Here is a 25,407-nt window from a genome sequence, read left to right as displayed (position 1 = left end):
AGGGGCTCCAAAGAGGAATAGGTGGATCTGGTGATGAGCATGAAAGTGTGGTAACGGTTATTTCTTTTTAATGTATGTGCTTGTTGTTGGGTGGGAGGATAGTTGGGTTAAAGCTTCCGGGTTTTGCCACTATTGTGGGGTTGTCGGGCGAAGATTTTTGCAATACATTAGATATGTATCCCTCAAGGGATTCTTTGTGTTCTATACAATGGTAATGTTTTCTCTTTCTGAAAATGTAAATAAATATTTATTTTAAAAAAACGTTAGAGTCTCTTGTTTGGTTGGCATAAAAGCCACAGTTTCATCAGCTCGTGTCCTAGTGATCATTGTAGGACACAACAACATGGCTTCAGTTACAATACAAAGGCACTATTCATCTGCTTGTTCCTGGGGGTAGTAAATTTAGTGGTCGCATAGGACTGTGTGCCGCAACGTGCCGTGTGATGCTGCGCCCATTGTAGGTTCACGGATACTCCCTGGACTACCCTGTCTCGCCTGGAATTAAGGCAGTGGACTGTTACCTGTGTGTCTCTGCCTCTTTAAAGAATTTGAAGGACCATAGACCAATGGCCCTCTACGTTGCACACCCACCCACTTGGTTGTGTTCCTAATTTAGGAAAGCATATAAAACTCTTGCACTAACTGGGAAGACCTGTGACAGCTGAATAGGAGGGGGGGAGGGGGGGTCGCTGTCACTGCCGGAGAGCGAGAAGTCTGCTCGGCCATTCCCAGGACCTGCCAGTAACATTCAAGATGGTGGCTAAGCTTGAAAAAAGCATGCTCTGTGTTACCGTGGTAGCGACTCATTACATCCTCCTGAACCAAATGCGGCCAAACCGTTAAGCCAATCAGCTACACTAAATGAGCACACGTGTCCCTACTGCAATACCACGATAGCCAGGTGGGATGTGCCAGGCCCTTATAAGAGAAGCAGGCAATTTGAGAGTGAAGTGAGTGATCAGCGTAGGTGACTGAAGTGCTGAAGGAGGTTGGGAGGAAACAAATAGAGGTGGAGGAAAGTGTGTGGAGGGAGGAGCTTAAGGAGAATATTATAGATGACAATTGGAGGAGGACCAAAGAGGAAGGGGAGAGTAGGCAGCGAGAGGTGGCTGAATAGCATTTTCAGGGAGATGTTCAGGTGAAGAATGAAAGAAGGTTGGCGACAAACATCAAAAGGAAGGTGGTTCGGTTATTTGGAAGGCAGGCAGAAAAGAGGCTGAAAAGGAGGGAGGAGAAAAATGCTGCAGCAAGTTGCTGCGAATAAAGTTGAAGATCAGGAGGAGGGTGATCTTGCACTTGGCACAGGTGTGCCTGGTAAGTGTGCAGGTAAGAGTGCGTGGCAGATCACGCGGAGGCACACAAGAAGAGACGGGTTCAGGAGGTGCAGGAGAGGTTCCCACAAGCACAAGACCATTGCAACCTGTGGTAGGTCAGGAGGAGGAGACAGGCCAGTTTTGGCACTCTTACCGATGTTTTATTGAAATAAGTAAAAAAAGGCCTCACTATCCATAATCTGTGGATTTCCCTGTCTAACAAAACTAACTAGGGTGCTCATCATCTGTTGCGAAATCCAAAGCAAACAGTATGTCCTCCTTCCAAAACTAAGCTGCACTGACACTATCACTAAGACAAAACAACTAAAGCCGAGGAGACTGACTCCCTTCTCCTGGATAGGCTTCCCCAGGCTTAATATATAATTCTTTGATCGTTTTTGGCTATCTGCTCTGTTAACTCATTCAGTTCCTTTAGGGGACTTTTCCAACTCCCTGGTTCCCCTTTCTCTTGACTTTGTCAAGTCCTCTTCTTCAGCGTTCTTGGCCTTTGAGTTTCTTTTACTGTGCTTTTCTCAAATGTCTCTGAAAGTCTCTCTTTTGCTACTATCACCAGGGAAATGGAACCTTTCTTTATGTTGGTCCAGCTCTCCGTCTTATTTCTGGTATTACCGGTATGAGTAGGGTGAGTCCTGTAATGATTCTCACTATCTCTGTTCCCTCTCGTATCAGTGGGACGAGTAGGATGAGTCACGTGATGATTCTCACCCTCTTCGTTCTCTCTCCTTTCACTTGGTTGAGTAGGATGATTCCTGTGATGCTTTTTCACCCTCTCACTTCTTTCTTATATCACTGGGACGAGTAGGATGTGTCCAGTGATGATTGTGCCAATAATATTCTGCTATTGACTTTCTTACATCAAGAATAATCTGACAATTATGATTCTGGTACTCGTTATACTCGTGTTCCCTCCTGTGTTTCCCGCCGTCCCTGTTACTTTCTATTGCATGAGTTGGCATCACCAGGCCTACTTGCAGGATAGGGACATCTCTTTGTTCGGTCAGGATGGCTTCTGCTTTCTCTCCGACTCTCTCTGCTTCTTGTCCTCGGCTGCATGGTGCCAGCTTCTCGGAGGTCTCGTGTGATTACCAGACTGCACAGTCCACCTTCCTTGGGACACGCCACCACTCAGGACTGGCTCTCTTCTTTGGGGTATCCTTCCCCGGCTCTCCCCGCCCTTCAGTTCCCCTGGTACCTCCTTTGCATGCCAGCTGGTTGTTTCCTCAACACAGAGGATCTCTGGTTTTGATCAGCTTCCACGCCAACGCTGGTTTGAAACTCCTGGGTTTCACTTCTCGTAGATAATGGTCCTTCTTCCCTTTTTATGATACATTGCTGGTTTCTACCCACTGAGCGATTGGTATTACTCGCTCATTCTCCTTCTTCACTGTAGTCTTACCAGATATTTCTTCAGGTTGGATTTTGGATCTTATGGTACAATAACAGACCGTGGCTTGGTCTGCTGGGTCTTTCTGAAGTCATGATGTTATTGTTGGTCCAAGAGTGTGGGATTTTGGAAGTTCCTCTGCCGAACTGGAGTCCTTGTCCCCAAGGGGGGAATCTCTCCCTTTGAGGTTCCTCCTGAGACAGGAAGGGGATGAGAAGGCTGAAGAAAATCCTCCAGATACATTCAGATTAGAAAGATTGTGGTGGAAGCTCTGGGGGTTTGGACCAACAACTGCCCTGTCCAGCTTCTACTCTTGTTTTGGCCTAGCATGCGGGTGCAAGTCGCACCCATAGTCCGAGGACAAAGAACCCCCTCAGGAATGCAGGACAAGAAGCAGAGAACTTCAGTCTGCCAGCCGAGGAGTCAAGAAAGAAGTGTGGGGACATTTAAATAGCCCATGACTGTAAGTGAACGTGAGCTGATCATCTATTGGCGTGTCATTTCAAACAGAAGTGATGTTCAAAGGAAGCAATACAGGTATATCAGGCAGTACCTGGGCTCCTTCTCAATAGAGTGGAGATTATTGAATGGGCGTAATCGGTTATGAATTAGAACACATGGAGAAGCGACCGGGTTCAATATTTTAAGTTGCTTTCCTTTCTCTCTGTATCTTGCTCTGGTTGACTATGCTCTGCTTCATGACAAAAAACAATATATTTGTTTTTGTAGCTCCTGGTTAGTTAGCACTGGACTTTTCAAGGCAGCTTTCGATGACGAAAGTCCCTTCTATGGTCATTGTTTTCTTCCTATAAAACCACAAAGCCTATACATATTTCCTTCTACCTCAAGTGATGTCTCCTTTGGTTCTCTTTATTGGTGTTGTGTGATCTACAGCTCCACCACACATTGTGGGCTTGCAGTGTGTTTACATGTCAGAAAGAGATTACTGGGGAAAGCTTTTGTAGTTTCCTGACTCAGGAATGACAGACAGGATGCAGGGAGCACACAGGAGCCAGCAGGTACAAAAGGTAAGTGAGCTTTATTGTAGTTTCAGGGTAACAGGCTAGAAGGTTGGGGAGCTCCCTGCGTCCTGTGTTCTCCCTGCTTCCTGTCTGCCATCCCTGAGTCAGGATACTACAAATTGGTGACGAGGATTGGATGAGCATAGGTAGAGGCAACCTTCCAGTCATATCTCCCATCCTGAATGCCCAACTGTCCTCTGTGGAATTCTTAAGGAACCCAGGGTTCTATCACCAACTAATATTCCGTGGCTTGCATAACATAAGGCAATGCAAGCCCCACACTACAGCTTTGTACCTCTTTAACATTCATGGTTATTTACTTAGTCACCTGTTTAGTGGAGTTTTAAGTACAAGATTGTGTAAACATCAGTGACCAGAATGACATGCATATGGACTGTAATTATGGAAGGTAGTACTTGCAGAACTGATATATATGTAGTTATAAAGTATGTTGAAAGTAAAATAAAAACAGTTAATTCCTGAGTGAAGCTAACAGAAATGTTAATTTCTAGCATTTCTCTCCATTCTCTTGCCTTCTGGACAGCGATTTGCAATTATATTGCATTACCAGCTTCTAGTTCCCTGTATCTCCTGTTCATTACTCTCTTATGTTTCTCTTCCAAGCTGTGCTGATGTTCTCTCAAACAATGGTGAGGTCCACGTGGCTTTGTGCAGGGGCCAGGGTGGGACCCCAGCGGACCATCCCATCAGAGAATGGCACAACAGCTGGCAAGTTGTTGCCATGGCAGCTTGCGGCGGGCTTATTCTGAGTGAGGTGCGCCCCTTTGGTGGAGACGTCTATGCAGGTTATAAATGCACTGGCTACAGGTACGTTGCTATATTGACTTCTCCTTAAAAGGCAGAAACCTTAATATGTGATTTTTACAATAAAAACTTGTTATAATATAGAAGTAACAACACTATAATGACATTTGAATACATTATGAGTCTGAAAGAGAACTAGTTACTTACTGTCTGGGACAGCCAGGTTCAACATTATGCATACAAGAAATCCCAGATGTTTGCAATGTCACACATTTCTCAGATTAGGGAACCAAATAGAATCACAGCAGGCTTTATTTAAATGGTATTCCTCACTCACCCCCACCCCCGACTCCAACTTTGCCAAATTTTGTCTTGTCAATTTGTTTCCCAGCTTTTTTACCGCAAAATTATAGACAGTAAGTTTGGGTTTGGCATATCGAAGCAGGGTGAGAGGAAGCAGGGCGACACTTTTTTGCAGTAAACAAGTGGTAAAATCGGCAAAATGGTATTCGTTGGAACAAAATTCAATGAATCTTCATAGATCCATTTAAATATATGGAATGCATTAACAAATCTTTGAATTTAGTTAGGTGAACGTACCCTGCATGTCTATGGGCCTCATTACACGTTGTGCGGTAATGGAATACCGGTACCGGTAAAGATTTACCGGTACCGTTAATTCCCTAAGCCAATCACGACCCGGACCCACCGCTATCTGCGCACCCGTTAATTACGGTGCCACTAATAGCGGCAAGGCCGCGGGCGCGCGACCCCCATGCCGGAATTAGCGCCATGGCGCTAATACCAGGCCATCACAAGCCATGCGGACATGGCATTAGCGGCATGTAAAACACCCAAAAACCCCTTACAGGCATGGCGCTAATAACGGCATCGAAAAGCACCCGTTAAGAGACCTGAGCAGTGTACCCATCTACTACAGGTGGACACAATCAGCACAGGTGCATGCAATGGAGACAGGCAGCACAAAAGCGCACACCACACCCCTACCCACACCCCTTCCCACACCAAGATGGTCCCAATAGCAGCAGCATGACATGACGGCCTTGACTACATGATAGCAGTGCAGCACCAACAACAACGCCCGCACCAGAGGTGACCCGTAACAGGTACCCATTCCTCACACCATACAGGCGATGCCAGCGATCCACTGAGGAGGTGGCTCCCAACCCCTGTACGGAACCCACAGAACCAGCAGGAAGAGCACAACAATATTAAACATCCCCGTACCTGCGTCGTGATAGAGCTGGCAGTCAGCCTTCCAATGACAGTCCTCCGCTGCCTAAGCAGCCTGTGTGAGGCACTCCTGTACAGCCGTGTCAAAGTGGCAAAGATAACCAAGCCATGTGTAGAGCACCAAAAAATGTGCATATGATGGAATGTGCCAATGCCACCTGAAATTGACATGCAACCACCAGAAGAGCATGATGGGGATGTGGATGAGTACGGGTGGAATGCCCCGGCAGGACATGCAAGAGGCAATGCCAAGGAGGCACACGATGTGCGTTAGCATCTGATTCTGAAATCCCATCAGGCACAAAGGTGAAAAAGCATGGACGGAGATGGATATTGTTGCCCTGGTGCATGTTTGGAGTACCAAAAAGGACCCTGTCCAAGGTAAATGACACATACGCAATGATGGAGACCACGCTTGGCTTTCAACTTCAGAACAACTGTGTATTGAACAGAATGTGATAAGAAATGCAACACCCCAAAACACTCAAATGCACCCTAACCCCCCTCCCCCCCCAAAACACCCAAATGCACCCTTAACCCCCTCCCCCCCAAAAAACCCAAATGCACCCTTACCCCCCCAAAAAACCCAAATGCACCCTTACCCCCCTCCCCCCCAAAACACCCAAATGCACCCATACCCCCCTCCCCCCAAATCACCCAGGTTAGTCTTATGGTGTCTATAATGTTTCCTGCAGCACATGTGCCACCTGGTCCTTGGTGGAGCTAAGCATCAGGGCCTCCACCGACATTGGGTTGCTGTGATGCGGGGCGCCTCAGGTTGCGCAGGGAGCGGCGCAGGGGGCTGGTCTGCTGGGAACTCGCTGAGGAGGAGGTTCCCGGTCGATCCTGTGTTGGGGGTTGGTGATGCTGCTCCATGATGTCCCCAATACGTAAAATGGCCTGGCGGAGTTGGCCCATCTCCTGGCATATCCTGTCAGTGCAGGCCTCCATGGCCTCCTTTGTTTGCCCTGCATATTTTTGGAGGTCATCCCTTAGACGGCCTGTCTCGGCCACATGCTGGGCGACCAGCGCAGCCATTTCTTCCTGCCTCCGGGTGATGGTTGCAAGGTCTGCCAGGGTGGTAGGTGCTGCTGGGCTGGACGGTGCGCCCTGGTCCATGCACCCGGCATCCGGTGAGGACAGCTGAGGGCTCCATGCACCTTCTACATTGAGGGTGTCATGTGCTCCCTGGGTAGCAGATCCGGACGTTGCCCTCGGACTCCCCTCAATGGACCATGTTGGGCTGGGGTCATGGATGAGTTGTAGGACGTCGATTGCGTCCTCCTCGTCAGTGGCCGGTGCGGTGGCTGCTGCCTCCCCAGTGGAGCTGGTGGCTGCGGAGTGCGTGCCCTCCGTGCTCATCTCAGCAATGATGGGGCACACTTGCTTGGGTTCGGCTACAACAGGAGCCGTGCCCTCAGGCTGTGATGCAATGGTGCTCCTGCTGCCCTTGGCCCTCTGCAGATGGACTGTCCTCCCACTTCCCCTGGAGGTGGTGGCGGTGTCACCCCTCTCATGCATTCTGGCTTTTTTGGCTGCTGGGGGAGTACGTGCTGCAGTGCTTGTGTCTCCAGTGTCTGTCGGTGATCCTGTGGAGGACATAAATAGGGTACATCATTGTTAATGTGTCTAGGTGCCTCATGCAGAATGTTCACGTCATGCTGCTCTATGCATTGGGGCCTATTCATCAGTGATTCTTGTCATGGGGATGTCGGGTTGGTCATGCATTGATGGGTCAGTATTGCATGTGTATATGGTGATGCATGCATGTATGTGTGTGGCAGACCAATGGCCTGGTCATCGACACATGTTTGGGGTACCCCCTCACCCTTCACTGTGCATTGTTTGACGTATTCACTCACCTCCATCAGATGAGATGGCCACACCATGCACCATGTCTCCGACCCCCTCTATGGCTTCGACTCCGATGGTGGAGGCACATGTCTCCTCCCACTCCTTCATCTTCAGAGGTGATTCTGCGCCTCCTCCTGTGGCCATTGCAAGGTTGCGGTTGACTGATAGGATATTCCGCACACGTAGCCAGAGGTCGTCCCACCTCTTGCGGCAGTCCTTCACACTGCGGGTGGTAGTGCCCACCGCACTAACTTTGCGGGCAACTTCGTCCCAGATGGCCTTTTTCTTGATGATCGCCTCCCGGCGCATATCATTGGCGAATACGACCTCCGCATTGGCTGCAAGTGTGCTAGTCAGAATTATGAGCTCCTCTGGTGTGAATTTCTCTTTCCACTGTCGATCAGAGGTTTTTTTCAAGGCTTTTGACATCTTCAGGCAGTCCTGGATGGTTTTTGGTCAGAGTTCTCCGGAAAGATGTCCTGGATGCAGAGGATGGCAATGGATTGTGTTTTTAAAGATGGCCGCCGTTCTCTTTCCCGTTCCTGTGCGATGACGCTATTTCCGGTTCCGCTTTTTAACGGTGTCCGCCAATAGCGGTGACCGCTATTAGCATGTTGCGTGAGGGAGGAGGTGCTATCAGCACTGTGGTCGAGGCCGGTAATGGGCATTTTGTGGACTTTTGCGGCATGGCGGTAATGACATTTACGGCATGACGCTATGCTCGTGTCCGCGAACTTGTAATGGGACGCTATTAGCGGTCTTTTGTGAGGGCGGGGACGCTAATAGCGCCATGCCGTAAAATTCCGATTTTTACCGCACAACGTGTAATGAGGCCCTATATGTCTTACCAGACGACATGCTGTGTATTACTATGAATGCATATTGTAATGGATTATCATTTTATTTAAAAACAATCACTAATTGTAACAAAATGTGTAGACATACATGCAGACTCACATACACACGTTACTAAAAGATGCTAATTTACTCACATTTTTGTCAACCTACAAATTATTGTTATCTCGCATATATTTCCCCATATAAAACTATGTTGAAACAAATCCAGTTAAACAGGTCTTTGCTTCTTCGATTTAAAAACAACATGCCATCATAGGACAGCTAACATGATATTTAGAACATCATGTAAAAATTACTTATCAATTTCCTTTCAAAAAGACAAGTGTGTTTTTGTATTGATAACAGAGTGTTCTGACATACAAAAGATTCCCACTTTCTTGGAAAAAATCTCACCACTAATAATGTGGCTGTTATTATAAGAAAACATGTATTTATTAAACAGAAAATGTTCTATCAAAAAGTGAACTGCATGCCTATTGGGAGTGTTTTTCTTTCATTCACATGAAATTTTAAATGTAGAGCGTTAGATTTTAGGACTGTCACAAAGCTGTGTCGCTGCCACAAAAATGCACAACAGTTCACACAGGATTTGTTAGGTTTGTTTAAAGGACTGGCCAAAGTAAATGGGAATATCGAAATCTTCAATCATTCAAAGGTTCTTAGTTTGAGTTGTCACATCTTATTAAAAAATAGTATCTCTCTCTCACTGTCTTCAGTGTTTCTTCCACCATGTCACTCACACTATCAGCCTTTCTTTAGCTACTGCTTTCTTGGCTGAAGGTTACATTTTGTCGCTGGCGTATGGTAGGGAGGTCCTCTCCTGTGATATCAGGTCCAGAACTGTATTACCCAAATTGGAAGATGAAGGACAAGAGACTGTAGCCCTCTCCTCACACAGGGCCAGATTCCTGAGGAAGGGGCAGCCTGGTTCTAGTTTTCACTAGCTGCACTCTAGGGTTCTTGCCACATCTGTCACCCACAAACCCACTCTCACTTTTTACCGCCAACGCTTTGCCAAATGTTCGTAACCTAAGGGGAACTTCTCCTTTCGACCCTTGTGCATCACCTCCACGACACTCAGACACATTGTGGTTCATCTACCTGCCCCAGGCTCACACTTATTAGACTCGGGGGTCACCTCTTACTCCTTTTCTACCCTCTAGTCCCAATCTTTCTTCCTCCTCTTAATACTCCCCCACTTCTCCTCAGTCACCTCTGTGTTTTTTAGCATCTCCTCTTAAAACGCTGTCTTAGTATTTAGCCCCTCCCATTCAGGTTCCTCTGTATCAAGAACCCGCTCCTCTCCGCTCTTCACAACTTTTTAAATGTACTTATTTTTGTAACATCAGCAAGGAGCAGAAATAGAGTGGTGGCTTAATCTAATATTTTTTTCTTGACTAATCTAGAAGCCAAGAGAAGCCCTTCTACACGGATGATGCCCTTATTCATGTCTTCACCCACAGTTTGCCGCTTGAGAGTCCTACAGCTGTTGGGAGTAAACTGGAAGTTGGAAAGGTTTCTTTTTTTGTTCCTGGTGTGTTCCTTGATAAGATTAGCAGGTGAGTCCTTTTTTGTAGTGCCTAGTTTTAAGTGACTTCATACCGGGCTATTAAACTAATATCCTATACTTACAAATATGCTGACAAGGCACTGAACTTTCAATAGAATGTAAAGTTCTTTAGACAAAGCACAGTGATATATGACAACACCAAGGTAAAGGTGAGTGAACAACCTTTATTAAGATAATCAAAAATGGGCTGCAGTCTCCCTCTCTCTTGAACAGCTTCCAACTGACTCTTGTTCTTAACATTATATTCTGTGAGTTCATGTGGTTCTTCGATGTCACCAGCTACAGAGGGATTCTATTGGTAACAGGTATGTGCAGGAAAGGCATGGTATCGCACCAACACAATGGATACAATTTGTAAAACCTTTATTGAAAATGTTGGGGTCAGAGAAACTCCTAGTTTGCCCTATAACTAAGATGGGAGTAGTCTTGACCATCAAACGAGTTGCAAAACAGTTCTAGTGGAGTCTGTCAAATCAAAATGGCTTATGCTAACAAAACTTAATGCCTGCCCTATCTCTTGTACAAAAAGTGTAAAAAGGAAAGTACGCAAAGGAAAAATCAGTGTTCAAAAGAATAAAGGTAGTTGAACCAGCGGGCCTTCTCATGTTAAAAACCTCACTGAGTAAGGCTGTCCTTGTAGGCAGGATGACACGCTCTGGCTCGGTTTCTAACACTCATTAAGCAGTTCCAAACCGTGGATTGAGCCCCGCCTGGCCTTCCACATTAAAGTCTCTTTCTTGACTTTCAAAATGTATTCCAACGTAAAGTTCACAAAGGTCCCCCTCTGTCGGGCTCAGACCTCTCACGTCACAGTTTAACGCAAACTTACTGGGGTCTCCATTCCCCAAGCTTATCGTGCTTCGGGTCTCCCTCACTCGGGCTCGGACCCCTTTCGGATGTTGAAGACTTTCGAATGTGGGTGGCTCGCTTAACAGACTACCGCAGGACCACTTCGATTCAAAGTTCACGCTTGCTCTCGCTTAATTTACTTTTGCTTTTTTTTCCTTTTTAGCTTCAAACACTGTACCTTTCACTGAGACTTTCGAATGGGCTACTTCCTTTTGCCGGACCACTCCGTTACATAGTGTCGTTGATCTCACAGCTTCATTTTGCTTCAAAGTTAATCACAGGTCTGCCTTTCTTCGCGTCTCATCCACATGCATGCAGCCTTTACTCGTGATATAATGTTGCTACTTCATTCGCTTTAACACACACCAGTCTCCTAGGTCACTTGCCAACTTACCGTCTGCATGTGCTACTGTCTTGTTTTGCTATTTCCAATTCATGAGTCAAGGTTAATACCACAGGCTTGGCCTTGCCTCCCCAACTCTGCCCTTCTCCTGGGAGGGCCGCTGGCGTCATTGAAACACAATGCAATCTTCACTTGTGGGGTCTGGCCTTCTTCACGTGTCTTTTGCCTTCTTCACGTGTCTTTTGCGGTCTGTCAGAGGCCTCCAATAGGGGGAACCCTTGGGGTTTTCAACCGCTGCTCTCGTCCCTTGGTCCGTTGCTCTGCTCCAGTAGGTGTATCTTGGTCCCGGAGGTACTGCTCGTACTCGTGTTCCACCTTGTTCAGAATGTGCCTTTAGGTGTTGCCTTTTATTCGTGTGAGGAGAGCTAACTGGTATCAGGTGTTTCAGATGCTTGTTAATCTGCTTAGAATCACATGCTGTGCATATGGTCCGACATCCAGTGGTAAAGTCTGGTTATTCTGTCACCCTCTTCCTCAGCCCAGTTTTTGTGTAAAAAGGGGGGTGGCGGAGTTCGGACTTCAGAAAATCCTACAAAATGGGATGGTGTAGATGAACAAAAGAGGGTATAATATCGTGTTTCACCATCGGCCGTCTCACCCCCACTCCCCAAAGACCCCTCCCCCAGGTGATCCTCCTGCACTGGTACCCGCCCAGAGTCTGGATCTAAAGGTGACGGGTGTGCCTTAACCACCTGAGAGAGAGATCCAGGGGACTGGCGGGTGAGACACCCTCTGGTTTCTCTCAGATGCAACTAACTTCAACTATATACATGTTATGAGCATTGAGCTATGTACACTACATAACACACCTCCTTCACTTCCAATAACCTAAACACAAAAACAAAAGAACTTGGAGCGTGCCTGTGAAATGAAGAGCATGTTAGGTTGAAAAACCAGAGGAGACCAACATGATAAATGACGTGTTGAATCTGTAGTGTAAGGAATGCATGGTATCAAACAGTAAGACAGACACAAGTGTCTGTCTTACTTTTATTGAACTTCAACTGGATTTTAAAAAAAAACCCTAGCTAATCCTAAATCTAAAGATGGAAGCAAGCTACGACCATCAAATAATAATAATAACGCAGTCCTAATGGTGTCTTGTCAAAATAAAAGGGCCTATACTAATAAACCTATTGCCAATCTTTACCTCTAAGTACAAATAGTGTGGGAAAAAATGTTATGCAAACGAAAAGTGTTCAATAAATGACATGTCAGGATATTCAAGCCTTTGGCTTCCCTTCCCCAGTTTTCATCTCAGGACAAGGCAGCACACTTGAGCTTAGCACAGTCTCTGGCTTCTCTAGCATGAGGTTGCAGTTCAAAACTTAAAATCATGGCCTTGTGTGCCAAAGTGTCTTTGCCATTCAAAGTCTCTTTTTCAGAGGGGCTGATGGAATACGACAAACAACAAAGTTCCTTCCTCCTTAGGGTTTCACACATACAAAATCTCAGGTGATTTTCTGTTCACCCCGTATATCCCCCTGCGCCGGGCTCAGACCCACTTTAACACACAGCTTTCATTTGATCTCCCTCTCCTGGGCTCGGACCAACTTTTCAACTTTGCCACAAATGTTCTTTACTGAATCAATATCGTAGACTTTGAATTATGCGCTGGGCTTTGCTTGACCCATTGCAGCACCACTTCAATTCACAATTCTCTACAACTCTTTCACATTCAGCTGGACACTTTACAGAGACCTTTGATTGAGCACCCATGTGGTGCCGGACCACTCTGTCAAAGGTATTGTATCTTTGTTTCAAAGTTCAATCACTCATCAGCAGTTCAACTTTACTTGCGTCTTTTATCACATGTATTTCAAACAATGTTCATTCCATCGCTCACCATACGATGTTGCTGCTTGCAACTTTGGCTTCAACACAGGCCGGTCTTGTATCGGTCTCCCCAACTCACCGGCTGCGTTGATTTCACTGACGTTGCTTTGTTCTTGGAGCCAAGGACAGTACAAAGGTGGCTGGTAATCCTCCAAGTCTTGATTCTTGATGCGGGAGGGCCCTGGGTACCTCCAACACACAATGCAGGATTCTTCCACCAGTTTTCCTGGTGGAATGCTTTCCAATCTCAAGGGTTCATGAAAGCAACGGTTCCTTGTCAAAAAGGTCAAGGGAACTTCCCTCCTTGCAATCTCCTTCTGTTTCGCCGTCTTTCTCCTCTTGTTAAACTGCCATCTTGGAACTGCTGATTCCTTGTGTGCTTTGCCTTGTTCAGAGTGTGCTCTCGTGCTCCGCCTTTTATCAGTGTGGGGAAGCTTAATGGGAATTAGGTGTGTGTGATGGTCAGTAATTGCGTGACCTTGCCTTACAACGTATTGGGACACGTCAGGTATACAGCTTGGTTGTTAGTCCGTTTTCTCTCATTGCGGGCTGTCCGTGAGAATATGTTTGTGTTGTAAAGGGGTTAAAAGGGTGGAAGTTCCCAAGTATCCTACTTGGTAGGATAGGGTAAAGGTGTTCTAAGGAAGGGGATACTGCGTCTCGCCATCTGGTGTCCCACTCACACTCCCCGCACACCCCTCATCCATGTGATCCTCCTGCACTGGTCCACCACCAGGAATTGGATCCAAAAGCGATGGCCATGTCCTGGCCACCTGAATGACAGATCCCATGGAGACCAGTGGGTGAGACACCTTCTGGTTTCTCACAATAGTGACTGGAAGTGACTATGATCTCTTTACAACACACTCCTAATTCCACACATCGCCTGCCTCCAACAGCACTGCATTTTCATACTCATTCCACACTCACCTTAGCACCTGAATATTTGGAATCCGTCTTCCTACTCCATCTTGGAAGTTTGATCTTGACCTCATCCCCTCGTCACCTTACACCCATGCCTTGCATCATACCACTTTTTTTACTCTTCACCACACCGCTTCATTCTTTCATGAATCAACCTGACATCCACATCCATTGTCCATTTTGGAACATCCCATCCAGCCTGGCACCAACAACGTGTTGGGTTTGAAACCTCTCATTAGCTCAAACGGGGTGACCCCACTAACAGGATAAGGAGTACTCTTTCCTGTACTGAAACACTCTCCACAGGAACTCTTTCTGCCAATCACCACCCTCTTGTACCGATAAGTGAATACCATCCGTAATAGTTCAACTAAATCATTCAACACAGCCATTACTCTGCTGGTGGTATGGTGCCATCCCCTTGTGCTTGATTCCATTCTCCTCCACTCATCTCTGAAACTTTTTAGAAATGAAATGTGGACCATTGTCACTGATCAAAATCGCCGGCCAGCCTTCTTACCAGAATATGGCTTCAGGAAACCTAATTAATAATAATAATAATAATTTGGCCTTTATACAGCGCTACGAACCCTCAGGTATCTGAGCGCTGCTTATTATTACCCACGGTGTGTGGTGCTCATTTATCGACCTCGGAAGGATGAAATGCTGAGTTTGGCCCTGCCGGGATTCGAACCTGCGTCAGCAGGCTCTGCACGGATGTCAAAGCGGGCGTTCTTCTCGCTGTGCTATCGGACCGGCATTGTCTTTGATTACTCCTAAATCTGGCCACTTTGTAAAATAATCCATAACCACAATGACAAAGGAGTATTTAGTACCTCGAAAATTCAATGGCCTGAGCAGATCTATGGCAATGGTATCCCATGGAATTCTTGGTGCTTGTGGTGTAATCATCGGGGGAATTCTAGACTCCAACACTTTGTCGCTATTATTGCATTCTTCACACACCTTGATCCTCGCCTCAAACCTGTCTATTCCAGGCCACCAGAAATCCATTCTAATGAGAGCCTTGGTTCTGCAAATATCTATATGTGCTCCATGTCCTAAATTCACCACCATTTCGTGCATCCAGACAGGGACTAACAATCTTTGACCACTACGCACCAAGCCATCAGCTACACTTCATTCATCTTTTACTTTTTAAAGACCTTAAGTTGATCACCCCACACATGATTACTATTATCACTCTTTTCTCCTTTGCATTGCACCCTTCTCTTCACCTCCTGCTGCAAACCATCATCCTGACAAGCCTCAAGCCATTCCTTTTCATGCAACGACTCCTCCACCAGCGATATGTCCTTGATCCCTTCATCTGTCAAAGTCTGGCTCATCACTCGCCACCAGGGGACGCCTGGATAACACATCAGCCACTACATTATCTTTACCATACACATGCTCTACCACAAATTCAAGACCCTGTAGTCTCGTAATCCATCTAGAAATCCTCCTTAACACTCTGTCTAAGCCTTTCTTGTTAAAAATTGCCACCAAGGACTTGCGATCGGTTCGAACCGTAAGCTCTCTACCATACAGATATACCCTGAATTTTGTTATCACCTGCAACACCTCCAAGGCTTCCTGTTCAATCTCTGAATAGCGTCTTTTTATCTCCTTGAGTGCCCTAGATGCATAGGTTATTGTAGCCCAACTCCATCTTCTTGCAGTAGTACACCACCAGTCCAAATTCTGAGACATCAGTGTACACAATGGTGCGGGCACAGGCTCTGACAAACTCTTCTTCACATCTCTCATTCCACTCAAATTTCACACCTTTTCTCCTACGTTTTCTCATATTTACAGTTTTACTGGCCAAGTTTTTAACAAATTTCACATAATACTCAATCATGCCCAGAGAGGATGATACTTCTGCTTTGTTCCCAGGTGATGGCATCTCTACAATGGCCCTTGTGTGCTCAGCTTGAGGCAAACAACCCCATCTCCTGAAACACTGAAACCCAAATAATCTACTTGCACGTTTCCAACGTCATACCAGCCATCTCCAACTTCTTCAACACTTGGCTTGACCTGTCATCATGCTCACCTCTGCCTTTCCCCCACACTAAAATATCATCTTGGTAAAACTTTCCCCCATCTACACCACCTAAAATGTTGTGCATCACACTTTGAAAAATACTGGCTGCTGATATCAACTCAAATGGCATCCTGACACATTTCAATAACCCAACATGTGTGATGAAGGCGAGTATGTCATTAGAAGCGGGATGCGTTCTAATCTGATGATAGGCAGATTTGAGGTCTAATAATGAATACACGTTGGAACCACTAAAATCTGTAATCATTTCCTCGATCTTAGGCAACGGAAATCTTTCTGTAACAATATTTTTGTTGACTTGCCTGAGAACTGTGCACAACGTTATTGGTCCATTAGGTTTCTTAACAATCACAATCGAGCTTACCCATTTCGAGGCTTCTAATCTCTCAATGATACCCTATTTAAGCATTCTTTCAATTTCCAATTTCACCTCTTTTTTTTATATGCCAACAGAACTGGCCTATGTTTAGCCACAAATGGAACAGCGTTTCTTTTAAGTTTGGTTTTGTGAATGAATCCTTTTAAACAACCAACACCAGTCTTAAAGGCATTGTCAACCCATTTTGCCACCTCCTTCTCATTCAGTACCTTGTACTCTATTGTCACACCTTCACAGGAGACTGTCATGATCAAGTTACATCGATTATGCACCTGTTCCTTACCATTGGGATCAAGATTCATTCCAAGGGCTGCCCGACAGCTCCACGACATAAAATGACCCCCTAAATTGGTTGCATATATTTTGCTAGTGGTGGTTTTACCTTTTAAATGACAACTTGGCGTCTACCTCTCCAATTATCGTAACCTTTACGGAGAGAGAGTAGAGAAGCGAGAGAGGAGACATTTAAAAATAAATAAAAATCAATCGCATAACATGTTGTATCAGTTTCATGTATACTACCCACAAAACAGATTACTATTATAGAATCAGCAATGCAATCAAATCATATTCGCGAGAAATTTCACGAAGCATTTAAATTACACATCAGTTAACCATAGATATTCACGAACTGACCCCAAAGATCTTTGAATTTATCAGATTCTCCTCTGCATTTACAAATCGATCTCTTATACGTGAACACGGTCAACAGTTCCTCCACCCAGCCAGCAATGGTGAAACAGTTGGGGCATTTCCACGCACAGAGGATCATTCTTTTAGCAAGTATGCAACTTCTTAATACCCGCATTTTCTTAGGAAATGACAGGCCTTTTAATAGGGTGACATCCCCAAGAATCAGAAGAGAAGCTTTTCTAGGGATTGAACACTCCAGCACTAGGCCCATCCTCTCACACACCCATTCCCAGAAGACTCTCGTTTTGGTGCAAAACCAAAGTAAATGGCTCAAAGTACCTACTGATCGATTGCATTTCCAGCATTGGTCATTTTCTGAAAAGTGTCTCTTAAACATTCTTTCCGGTGCCCAATATGCCCTAAAAAGTAGTTTGGTCTGTGAGGCCCTCAGACCCCAATCCATGCTTGACAAGCGGACATTGTTGCAGCACCCCTGCAAACACTCAGGACTAATCTCTTCGCCCAATTCACCAGCCCAGACAATAGCAAGTTCAGAGACCCCCTTACGATTAGGTTGTTTGATATGAGGACAATGCACAAGGTGGCAGCAGGATGGTTTGCTCGGGCACAGAGTTCCAGCGTTGCCCAGGCACCACTCTGCATGGTATTCTGAGGTGTGAACTCCAGTTTAGCAGATATTACTCAGTTCTCTATATTCGGCGTAACTGCAGTCTATCAAACCAAACTCCCTGTGTAAACGTGTAAAGGGAATCCACGTTCAATTTTCAAGAAGGTCTTTAATGTATTGAAATCCACCCAGAAACCAGGATGGCCAAAACAAGACTTTTCCTTGTTTGGTTAACCATGGATTCATCCAAATGGATGCTTCGGTGAAAAGGATGCAGAGGGATTTGAATTTGAACCTTGCAGCAACCGGGAACCAGTTGAGAGATGTTAGAGCTGGCTGGAGAGATGTAGTCCCTGGGTTTGAGGCCAAGGATACGTCTTGCAGCCCTATTTTGGATTAGATGGAGGGGTCGTAGAGAAGAAGATTGTAGATTAAGGAAAAGGGTATTGCAGTAGTCTAGCCTCGAGATAACCAGAGCTCTCGAGACATTGAGCTTCTGGGGGAAACTGAGTAAAGGAAGAATTCCATTGAGGAGGTGGAGTTGAAAGTGGGCCTTCTTGGCAAGGTCCTGAATGTGAGGGTGGAAGGAAAGAGAGGAGTCGGAGAGGACTCCAGTAAGTGAAACTTACTGACTCAGACTTTCCTTAGTTTCTTTTGGTAGGGAAATTCCACCTTAGCAAAGGGCAAGATAGGCCTTCAACCATCTTGACATTTAAGTTAATACATTGCTTTTGTTTAAACTTTGAAACTGTTGTCTATGTCTTGCTTCATGATGCCTTTACAAACATCACAGTAACATAACGAGTAAACCTTAGCTCTCCAAATAGAATGGGGGCTCAGGAATAGTAGCACTTATGCCCACATGAAAAGGAATGCAGAACCAGGCCGCTGGGGGATGGTACACCATGGGGCTAAGTGGCACTAGGGTTGCACTAAAACACATAAGTGATTCGAACAGTGCAAAGTAAGGTGTCCCCGTTTATTTGGAGGGGGGTAGAAGGAACGCAGGATCATGGTGCCAGCACAAGAAGCCAGCAGAGCCCAGGCTATGGTGGGAAACTGCAATGGGGTAGTTTTGACCTGAACTTAAGCCACTTTTGTTGAGGCTGTTTGGTCAAAAACCTATGCATTTGTCCAGAAAGAAAGGAAGGAAGGCATCCACTAAATGTTCTGGAACACATCACCAAGTGTGGTTTAGTAAGGCATTTTGGATAGACAGTTATTTTTCTAACCCCATTATTTTGATGCATGTTACGATACCAAAAGTGATTAATAAATGCTGAACAGTTAAATTGATAATTATAGCTAAACCTTTTTTTTCCCCCCAACAGGCATTTATTGGACATAGATTCTCATCACCCAGTTCGAATATTCAATGAACAAATCCTCCGGGGGCTCAACAATTCTTTCGCCGTACAAAAGATAGATCCATCTTCTCCATGTCTTCCAGCTGACCGCTTCTATTCAGCCCTTTCCTGGACCAGCAGAGTCTCAAATTCTAGTTTGTTTTGGCTGTCTGTCGCCAAAGAGGACATTTGTTCAGAAGAGGAAGAGAAAGACAGATGTCCCTTAGCTCTGGTTGAACGTGGCAGCCGGTATGTGTGTGAAGTTTGCGACAATAATGATCAGACCGACATTCCAGACCAAGAAAATACCGTGGGCAGGTTTTGCCTTAGACCGTCCCTTACAGTTTGCATTCCCGATCTCTGCCAAAGACCTGATTATGAACCTGGAAAAGTGTATGCACTGAGTGGCCCCGTCTTTAGAAAATGTTTAATTTCTCAGTGGACAATGCCAGTCTTCCATGAAGCCATCTTCTTGTATGGGCTCGAAAGCGGCATTGAGGTCTATTCTACTCAGATTCTTCTTGATGCAATTACAAATACAGTGGAATCTATCATCAGATCCCTACCGGATGAGGTGCAGAGCAATCTGGAGAATGTTTCAGGAGAATCTTCAATGAATGGGAAACACGTCTCTGTGATCTATCGAGAACATTTGAATAAGGGGGAATATTCCATTCACCTGGTAAGCTCTAGTATCGATCACACGGGCAACAAAGATCTTTGTGTAGGAACTGCAGCTCTGCTCCCATCAGGACAATTACACAGTCATATGGATATGTTCTTGGTCATGTTGCATCTAGACACATTGTTGATGGTGGCGTTGGGCATGCCTGACTGGCGTATGCTTTGGACGTACGATGAACGTTTCTTAAGCCAGTTCTGCCATGGACAGCTAAGACGAATTCACAGCTTCTCCCTTTTTCCCCCTTCCTTTGTGCATGATGTCAGCTTTTGGGTAAGAGATCGAGAGTTGTTCGATGAGGTTGAATTCCACACCCTTGTAAGACGTGTTTCCAAAGAGTGTGTTACAGATATTCAGCTGCTTGACAGCTTTCAGGATCCAGTGACAGGGATGCTCAGCCTGTGCTACCGATTGAGGTACCAGTCTTGTGACAAAGCTCTTTCTGAGGTCCAAGCCTCCACAATGCAGCTGCAGCTTCGAAAGGAGCTGCCAATGTTTCTGCAAGTAACACTTAGGTAGCCTGCTGTGTCTCAGGTTAGCAATTATACTATTTATTTGTGGTGATGAATTTGTCAGCCTCATTTCTAATGACAGACTCCTAAACCAAACTTGGTCCACGTTCTAGCAACATCACCCGTCGAGTCTCAAGAAAGTTCAAAGGAAGACTAGTGGACATCTATATCACAAATCCTTTTATTTATTTTTGATTTATAACAATGTATAATGTCCAAAGTGAACCCGATGGTGAGTACAATAAAAAGTTATCTTTTTCCTGTATGATTTACTCTGAAACAACTAGGACTACCTAAAATGTAAATGGCTACCTTGTAGAAAATGACAGCAGTAATTATCTTAAAAATGGCTAAAATGGCTGCCGCAAAGAGAGCAGCAGCAACTGACCTCAAAAACACTGCTGTACTGAAACAGAAAGACTTCTAATGTACAAGAAAACTGCCTGCTCCCAATACTTTGAAAGGTTTGTTTGCCTGTTAAAGAAGTTTGAACACCCTGTACCAGACAAATAGCTGTGATGGGTTAGCCCATCATAAATAACCAATTTTAAAGGCGCAAGTCAAGTTCCAAGGGTGTTTATTGGAATACTTACAACAGATAGGTCTTGAAAATATCCCACCAGACCAACAGCCAATCGAGTGCTTTAGGGAAGTTGGCGCTAAGGTCGCCCCATTCTCGCAAAATCCCTTGATATTACCCCCTCCCTCGCCCAGGCATCTTTAGCAGGATTTTAGTTGCTATTGCCAGGTGGTCCCTATCTGTCTGATGTTTTAACATCCGATGGCTGGCTGACTCCGCGGGGTCCTTCTAACTTTTCCTAACATAACTTGCTTGGATTTCTAGGGAGTATGGGCATAGTGCCTTCTTCTACTCTGTGCCACTTTCTTTCCCTGCACACACAGTTTCTTCTGACCCTCTCCAAGATGTTCTCCCCCCACCACTTCACTATCCTTCCAATCTTGTACTCCTCATTTCCACCGCCACTCTTTCATCTTACTTCTCTTCTTACTCCTGTTCTCTCTATCGATCTTACCTTCTACTTTCCCTCTACTTCTATCTCTGATGTTATCTTCTCTTCTCTCCTTCCTCCCACTCTACTTCCTTACCTCTCGTGGTTCTTCTGTTATTCTCTTTGTCTCTCTCTCTCTGCTTCTGCCACCACTCCTATTCTCCCAACCCATGTTGCTCTTTGTGATGAATCTGAGCATGCAGTCCCTTATTCCCAAGGGGGGAGACCTTTCCCCTGGGACCAGAGCGGTGCGTCCAAAGTACAGTAGTCCCTCGGGGGTGCTGCACTGAGGGAGGATCATATTGGAAAGGAATTCCCCTATGGGATTGGGGTGACCATCACCAGAGAACATAGTATCCACCAGCTCTATTGCCTCCAACCCCTCATCCAACTTTAAATCCGCCATTTTAGGAGGAGCTGATTGTAAGGCAAGAATTTGAGTAGTAACCCTGTCGGAGACTACACCACCCTTGTCCTCTTGGTATTAGGTAACCCACCTATAGGTATAGGCCTGCACTACACAAGTTGGTAGAGTGACGGGGGCACTATTGCGCACTGCAGTGATGGCCGCAGGGTTTACAATAACAGCGGATTCATTCGGTCCGTGCCACGTTCGATTCTGCCTAACAACCGTCTACGAGATACAGTGTCATGGCAACGGGACGCTTATGTTTTTATTTCAAGCATGCGCAAGGCTTTGCATAATACAGCACCGCGCATACGCACACAATCGTCTCAGGCAAGAGGCATTCGATTCCGCCTAACTACCGACTGAGCGAGACGGTGTCATGGCAACGGGACACTTTTGTCCATTTCACGCATGCGCGAGGCTCTGTCACGGCAACAGAGAAGACCACAGCGAACAGTTTCACTTACCAGGAATTGAAGCATTCTGCTACGTGACTCAACCTGTAATTGTCCTGTCTAATGTCCTAAAGTAATAGACACCTAGTGATCCCTCCCCCTTACATTGTTCTATTTATCCATTACAGGTTCACCCCTCCCATGGTGACCCACCGTACATTCTGCTACAGACTCGTAGGCTACCGAAGGAATACTGGCAGCGGTCTGGCAGGATTCAACCTACTAGTGCATTACTAATGAATACAGTACACTACCTCTTTGCAGCAGTACCCAGCGGCACCTTCCCTACAGGTTGGCCTTTACGCAGTCTCCCCTTTTTTACGAATATCAGACCATGGTTGACATGGTTTATGCTACCTCACAAGTATCTTTTACTATGTTTATATAATAGGCAACTTTGCCTCACCCCTTTTTCACAAGTACATAGCTTGTTTTTTAGAAAAAGCATTTGAGACTTCCTTAAGATCTCATCCATTTTCCTTCTCTTTTTTATTGACTTCACAGAGATCCCCAAACCGGAGGCCCAGTCGAAGGCGTTCCAACAACAAGCCGTAACGCCACAGGACTAAGCACTCATTGTGCTTATTTTGCCTTTTCCAACTAGATAGGGGGCTTCTCCCCCTGGCGTAGACCGATGGTTTTGGTCCTCTGTTTATAGAATTCACAAGCCACCCTGGCTTGATCTTTATGGTCCTCAGAGCATAGCCAGGCAGAGTGTGCCTTGCTTCACCTGAGACCAGACGAGTCAGTCCTCTTTCTTAATTTCCATCTCACCAAAGTTCATAATAAGAAGTTGCACTCAGGGATCAACTATCTTGGTCCTACCTAGATTTAACAAAGTCTAGAACGCTAAAATAAATCTCTAGGCATTTAGAGGTAAACCAGGTCACTAAACAACCTGAGCGAATATTTAGGGACCTAACTTGCGGTACCCGTACCTCTCTAATCATGATGTGCAAATGTTGAATAATTTTTCCATTTTGTTACTGTTTTCTCCTGTACATGTTTATTTTGTTTTTGCTCAATGAAATGATACTAACCCACTAAACATGTGACTGTTAGAGAACTATTACACAGGTTCTGCTTTCTCTTTCTTTGCGATTTTGATTTGATTTGTGATTTCTTCTTTTCGGATAAACATTCTGCTATTGCGTATGAGTTAACAATACAGAAAAAGAATAACATTGAACTAAATTATTTTGTATACACCAATAGGTGATTTGTGCCTTATTTGCCTGATTAGGGGATACAATTGTGTACTCATAAAGATACTAGGTTTACTACTTTGAAGCCTTCATTTGTAAATAATCATTTAGACACCAAAATATAGTGTTCATAAATATATCTGTGGTTGGCGATCTTCTTCTGTTCCCTCTTTTGTACATTAGCCCTCCCAGCCTTCCACAGTAGGGGCTATCCCTTCTGTTATAAGGTAGAGTGATGGGGGCGCTGTTGCGCACTGCACTGATGGCCGCCTGAATTTTGAGCTCCCGCTCCAGTTACAAATCCTTCAATTAAATATCCTTTTTGGAGCCGTCTGAAAAGCTATAAACCGCGGTGCAGATGGACTGTGTTCCCGTCCCTAATGCCTGAAAATCCTGAGAAGCTACCGTCGTGGGCGCCGAAGTTGTGGCGGCCTGAGTCCTGACCGGCCTGTGCTGCGGGCGCGATCCGCTTCAGAGTACCGTGAAGAGACAACGTGAGGCCATCGACTTGAACAAGAAGGGGGCCGCGGAGGGGCGGGGCCTTTGACTGCGGCCCGCGCCCGGCTCGCGCCCGTGGTGGACGGCTGTGATTTGAGATCCAGGCCGGCTGAGGAGGTGCGGTGGCACCGGCGCTCGCGACATACACCTGCCGCCGGTCCCCCGAGAAGCCCATATCCCACAGTTCCACTGTGGGGAAGCCACATAACATTGCGGCAACATCAAAACACGCGTAGACCCATTGGAGCGGCGGCACCCTACGTATTACATGCGGTAAGGAGATTGGAGATACTGCAAAAGGGGGAGAGGCTCCGGCTGGTGCGGTACTCCCAGCTGACCACCGGCCGTTCTCTCGCGGGCCGAGGCGCCCGCGGATCCCGGTGTGCGGCGCGGGCCCGGCCCACCCGGAAACTGTGCCTGCCACTGCCTCCAGCCTCAAATAGCAGCAGGGAGGCCATATGAAACAACAAATATCCTTACAGTGGAAAACATAGATCCTTGTTCATGAATGCATGCAACCGATGACCTGGGACACCCTGCAGTGTGTGTGTGCACGCCCGCCTCGCTGTATACGCGCGGCCCCTGGCTCCTCGGGCCGATCCCGAATTGACTGTACATTGGGGTACTCCCAGGCAGATTGATACATAACATCCGGGGACCGGTCGGTCCGGGGGTTGTGACGCCGGATATTCTGCATCGGTGGTCTGGCTGGCTCTGAGCACTGGAGACTCCTTGAGGGCCCCCACAAGATTACACCATCACAAACTGGCATAGGTCCCATGACCAAGTGACATAATACGTGGGAGAACACAGTCCATCGTTGGTGTACGAGCCTCAAACCCTAAGCTCTAATTATATCACCGAAACACCACAAAAGAACCAGTAGCAGGGGGGCACGGCCGTGAGAAGTTCCCGGCGCCCACTCAGCAAGGGCAACAACAACAGGGTTCAGTGGGGCGGCACCATGGGCGAACCACAAAACACAGAGAAAGGAGGCAAGACCCCCAGCAATAAGAAGAAAGGCCCTATGGATGCGTATACTGGCAGCCAGACGCAAAACACTATAGTGGACGTGCACATCATCACCAATGAAACCCTGAATGCAGAGAACGGAGATCAAGAAGACAGGTTGACTACAATTGTGCAAAATGGATTCCGAGCAGTGAACATGAAGCTGGATGACATAGTGTCCACCATAGGCTCACTAAAGGCCTGGGTCGAAAAAGAGAGTGCACGTGTCACGGACACAGAAAATGGTGGACAAATACTCCACAGTGTGGGAATCTTTTAAGGTGTGTACTAGGGGAGTGCTGTTGTCTAAGTCTGTAGGTATGCTGAAGAGTGTACGTGCTGAACTAACGGACATTGAAAGTAAATTGGATAAATTAGAGGGAGACTACACTCGTACACAGAATAGGGAATTACTAGCGGACATACACACACACCTACAGGAATTCGATAAATTAGACACCAGAGAGGTGCGCTACGTGGCAGCCCCCATGCGTGCACGCAGATACGGGGAGGGT

The 25,407-nt window shown here is 46.1% G+C and overlaps 1 protein-coding gene across 2 annotated transcripts in view; it reads left to right on the top strand.

The window, feature by feature from the left end:
- FDXACB1 (ferredoxin-fold anticodon binding domain containing 1) overlaps positions 1-20,569 on the top strand; it is a 112,331-nt gene extending 91,762 nt beyond the window's left edge. For both annotated transcript variants that reach the window (XM_069614307.1, XM_069614306.1), the window contains exons 4-6: positions 4,365-4,568; positions 9,878-10,030; positions 19,096-20,569. In XM_069614307.1, coding sequence (XP_069470408.1) covers positions 4,365-4,568; positions 9,878-10,030; positions 19,096-20,311 — 1,573 coding nt within the window. In that variant the 3' untranslated portion in view covers positions 20,312-20,569. The remainder of the gene's footprint in view (positions 1-4,364; positions 4,569-9,877; positions 10,031-19,095) is intronic.
- The last annotated feature ends 4,838 nt before the right edge of the window (positions 20,570-25,407 follow it).

This window comes from Ambystoma mexicanum, chromosome 9 (assembly GCF_040938575.1).
Source record: "Ambystoma mexicanum isolate Mex_15411 chromosome 9, UKY_AmexF1_1, whole genome shotgun sequence".
Taxonomy (NCBI): Eukaryota; Metazoa; Chordata; class Amphibia; order Caudata; family Ambystomatidae; genus Ambystoma; species Ambystoma mexicanum.
Note: the sequence above shows the minus strand (reverse complement) of the source record. Positions and strands in the feature narration are given on the sequence as shown.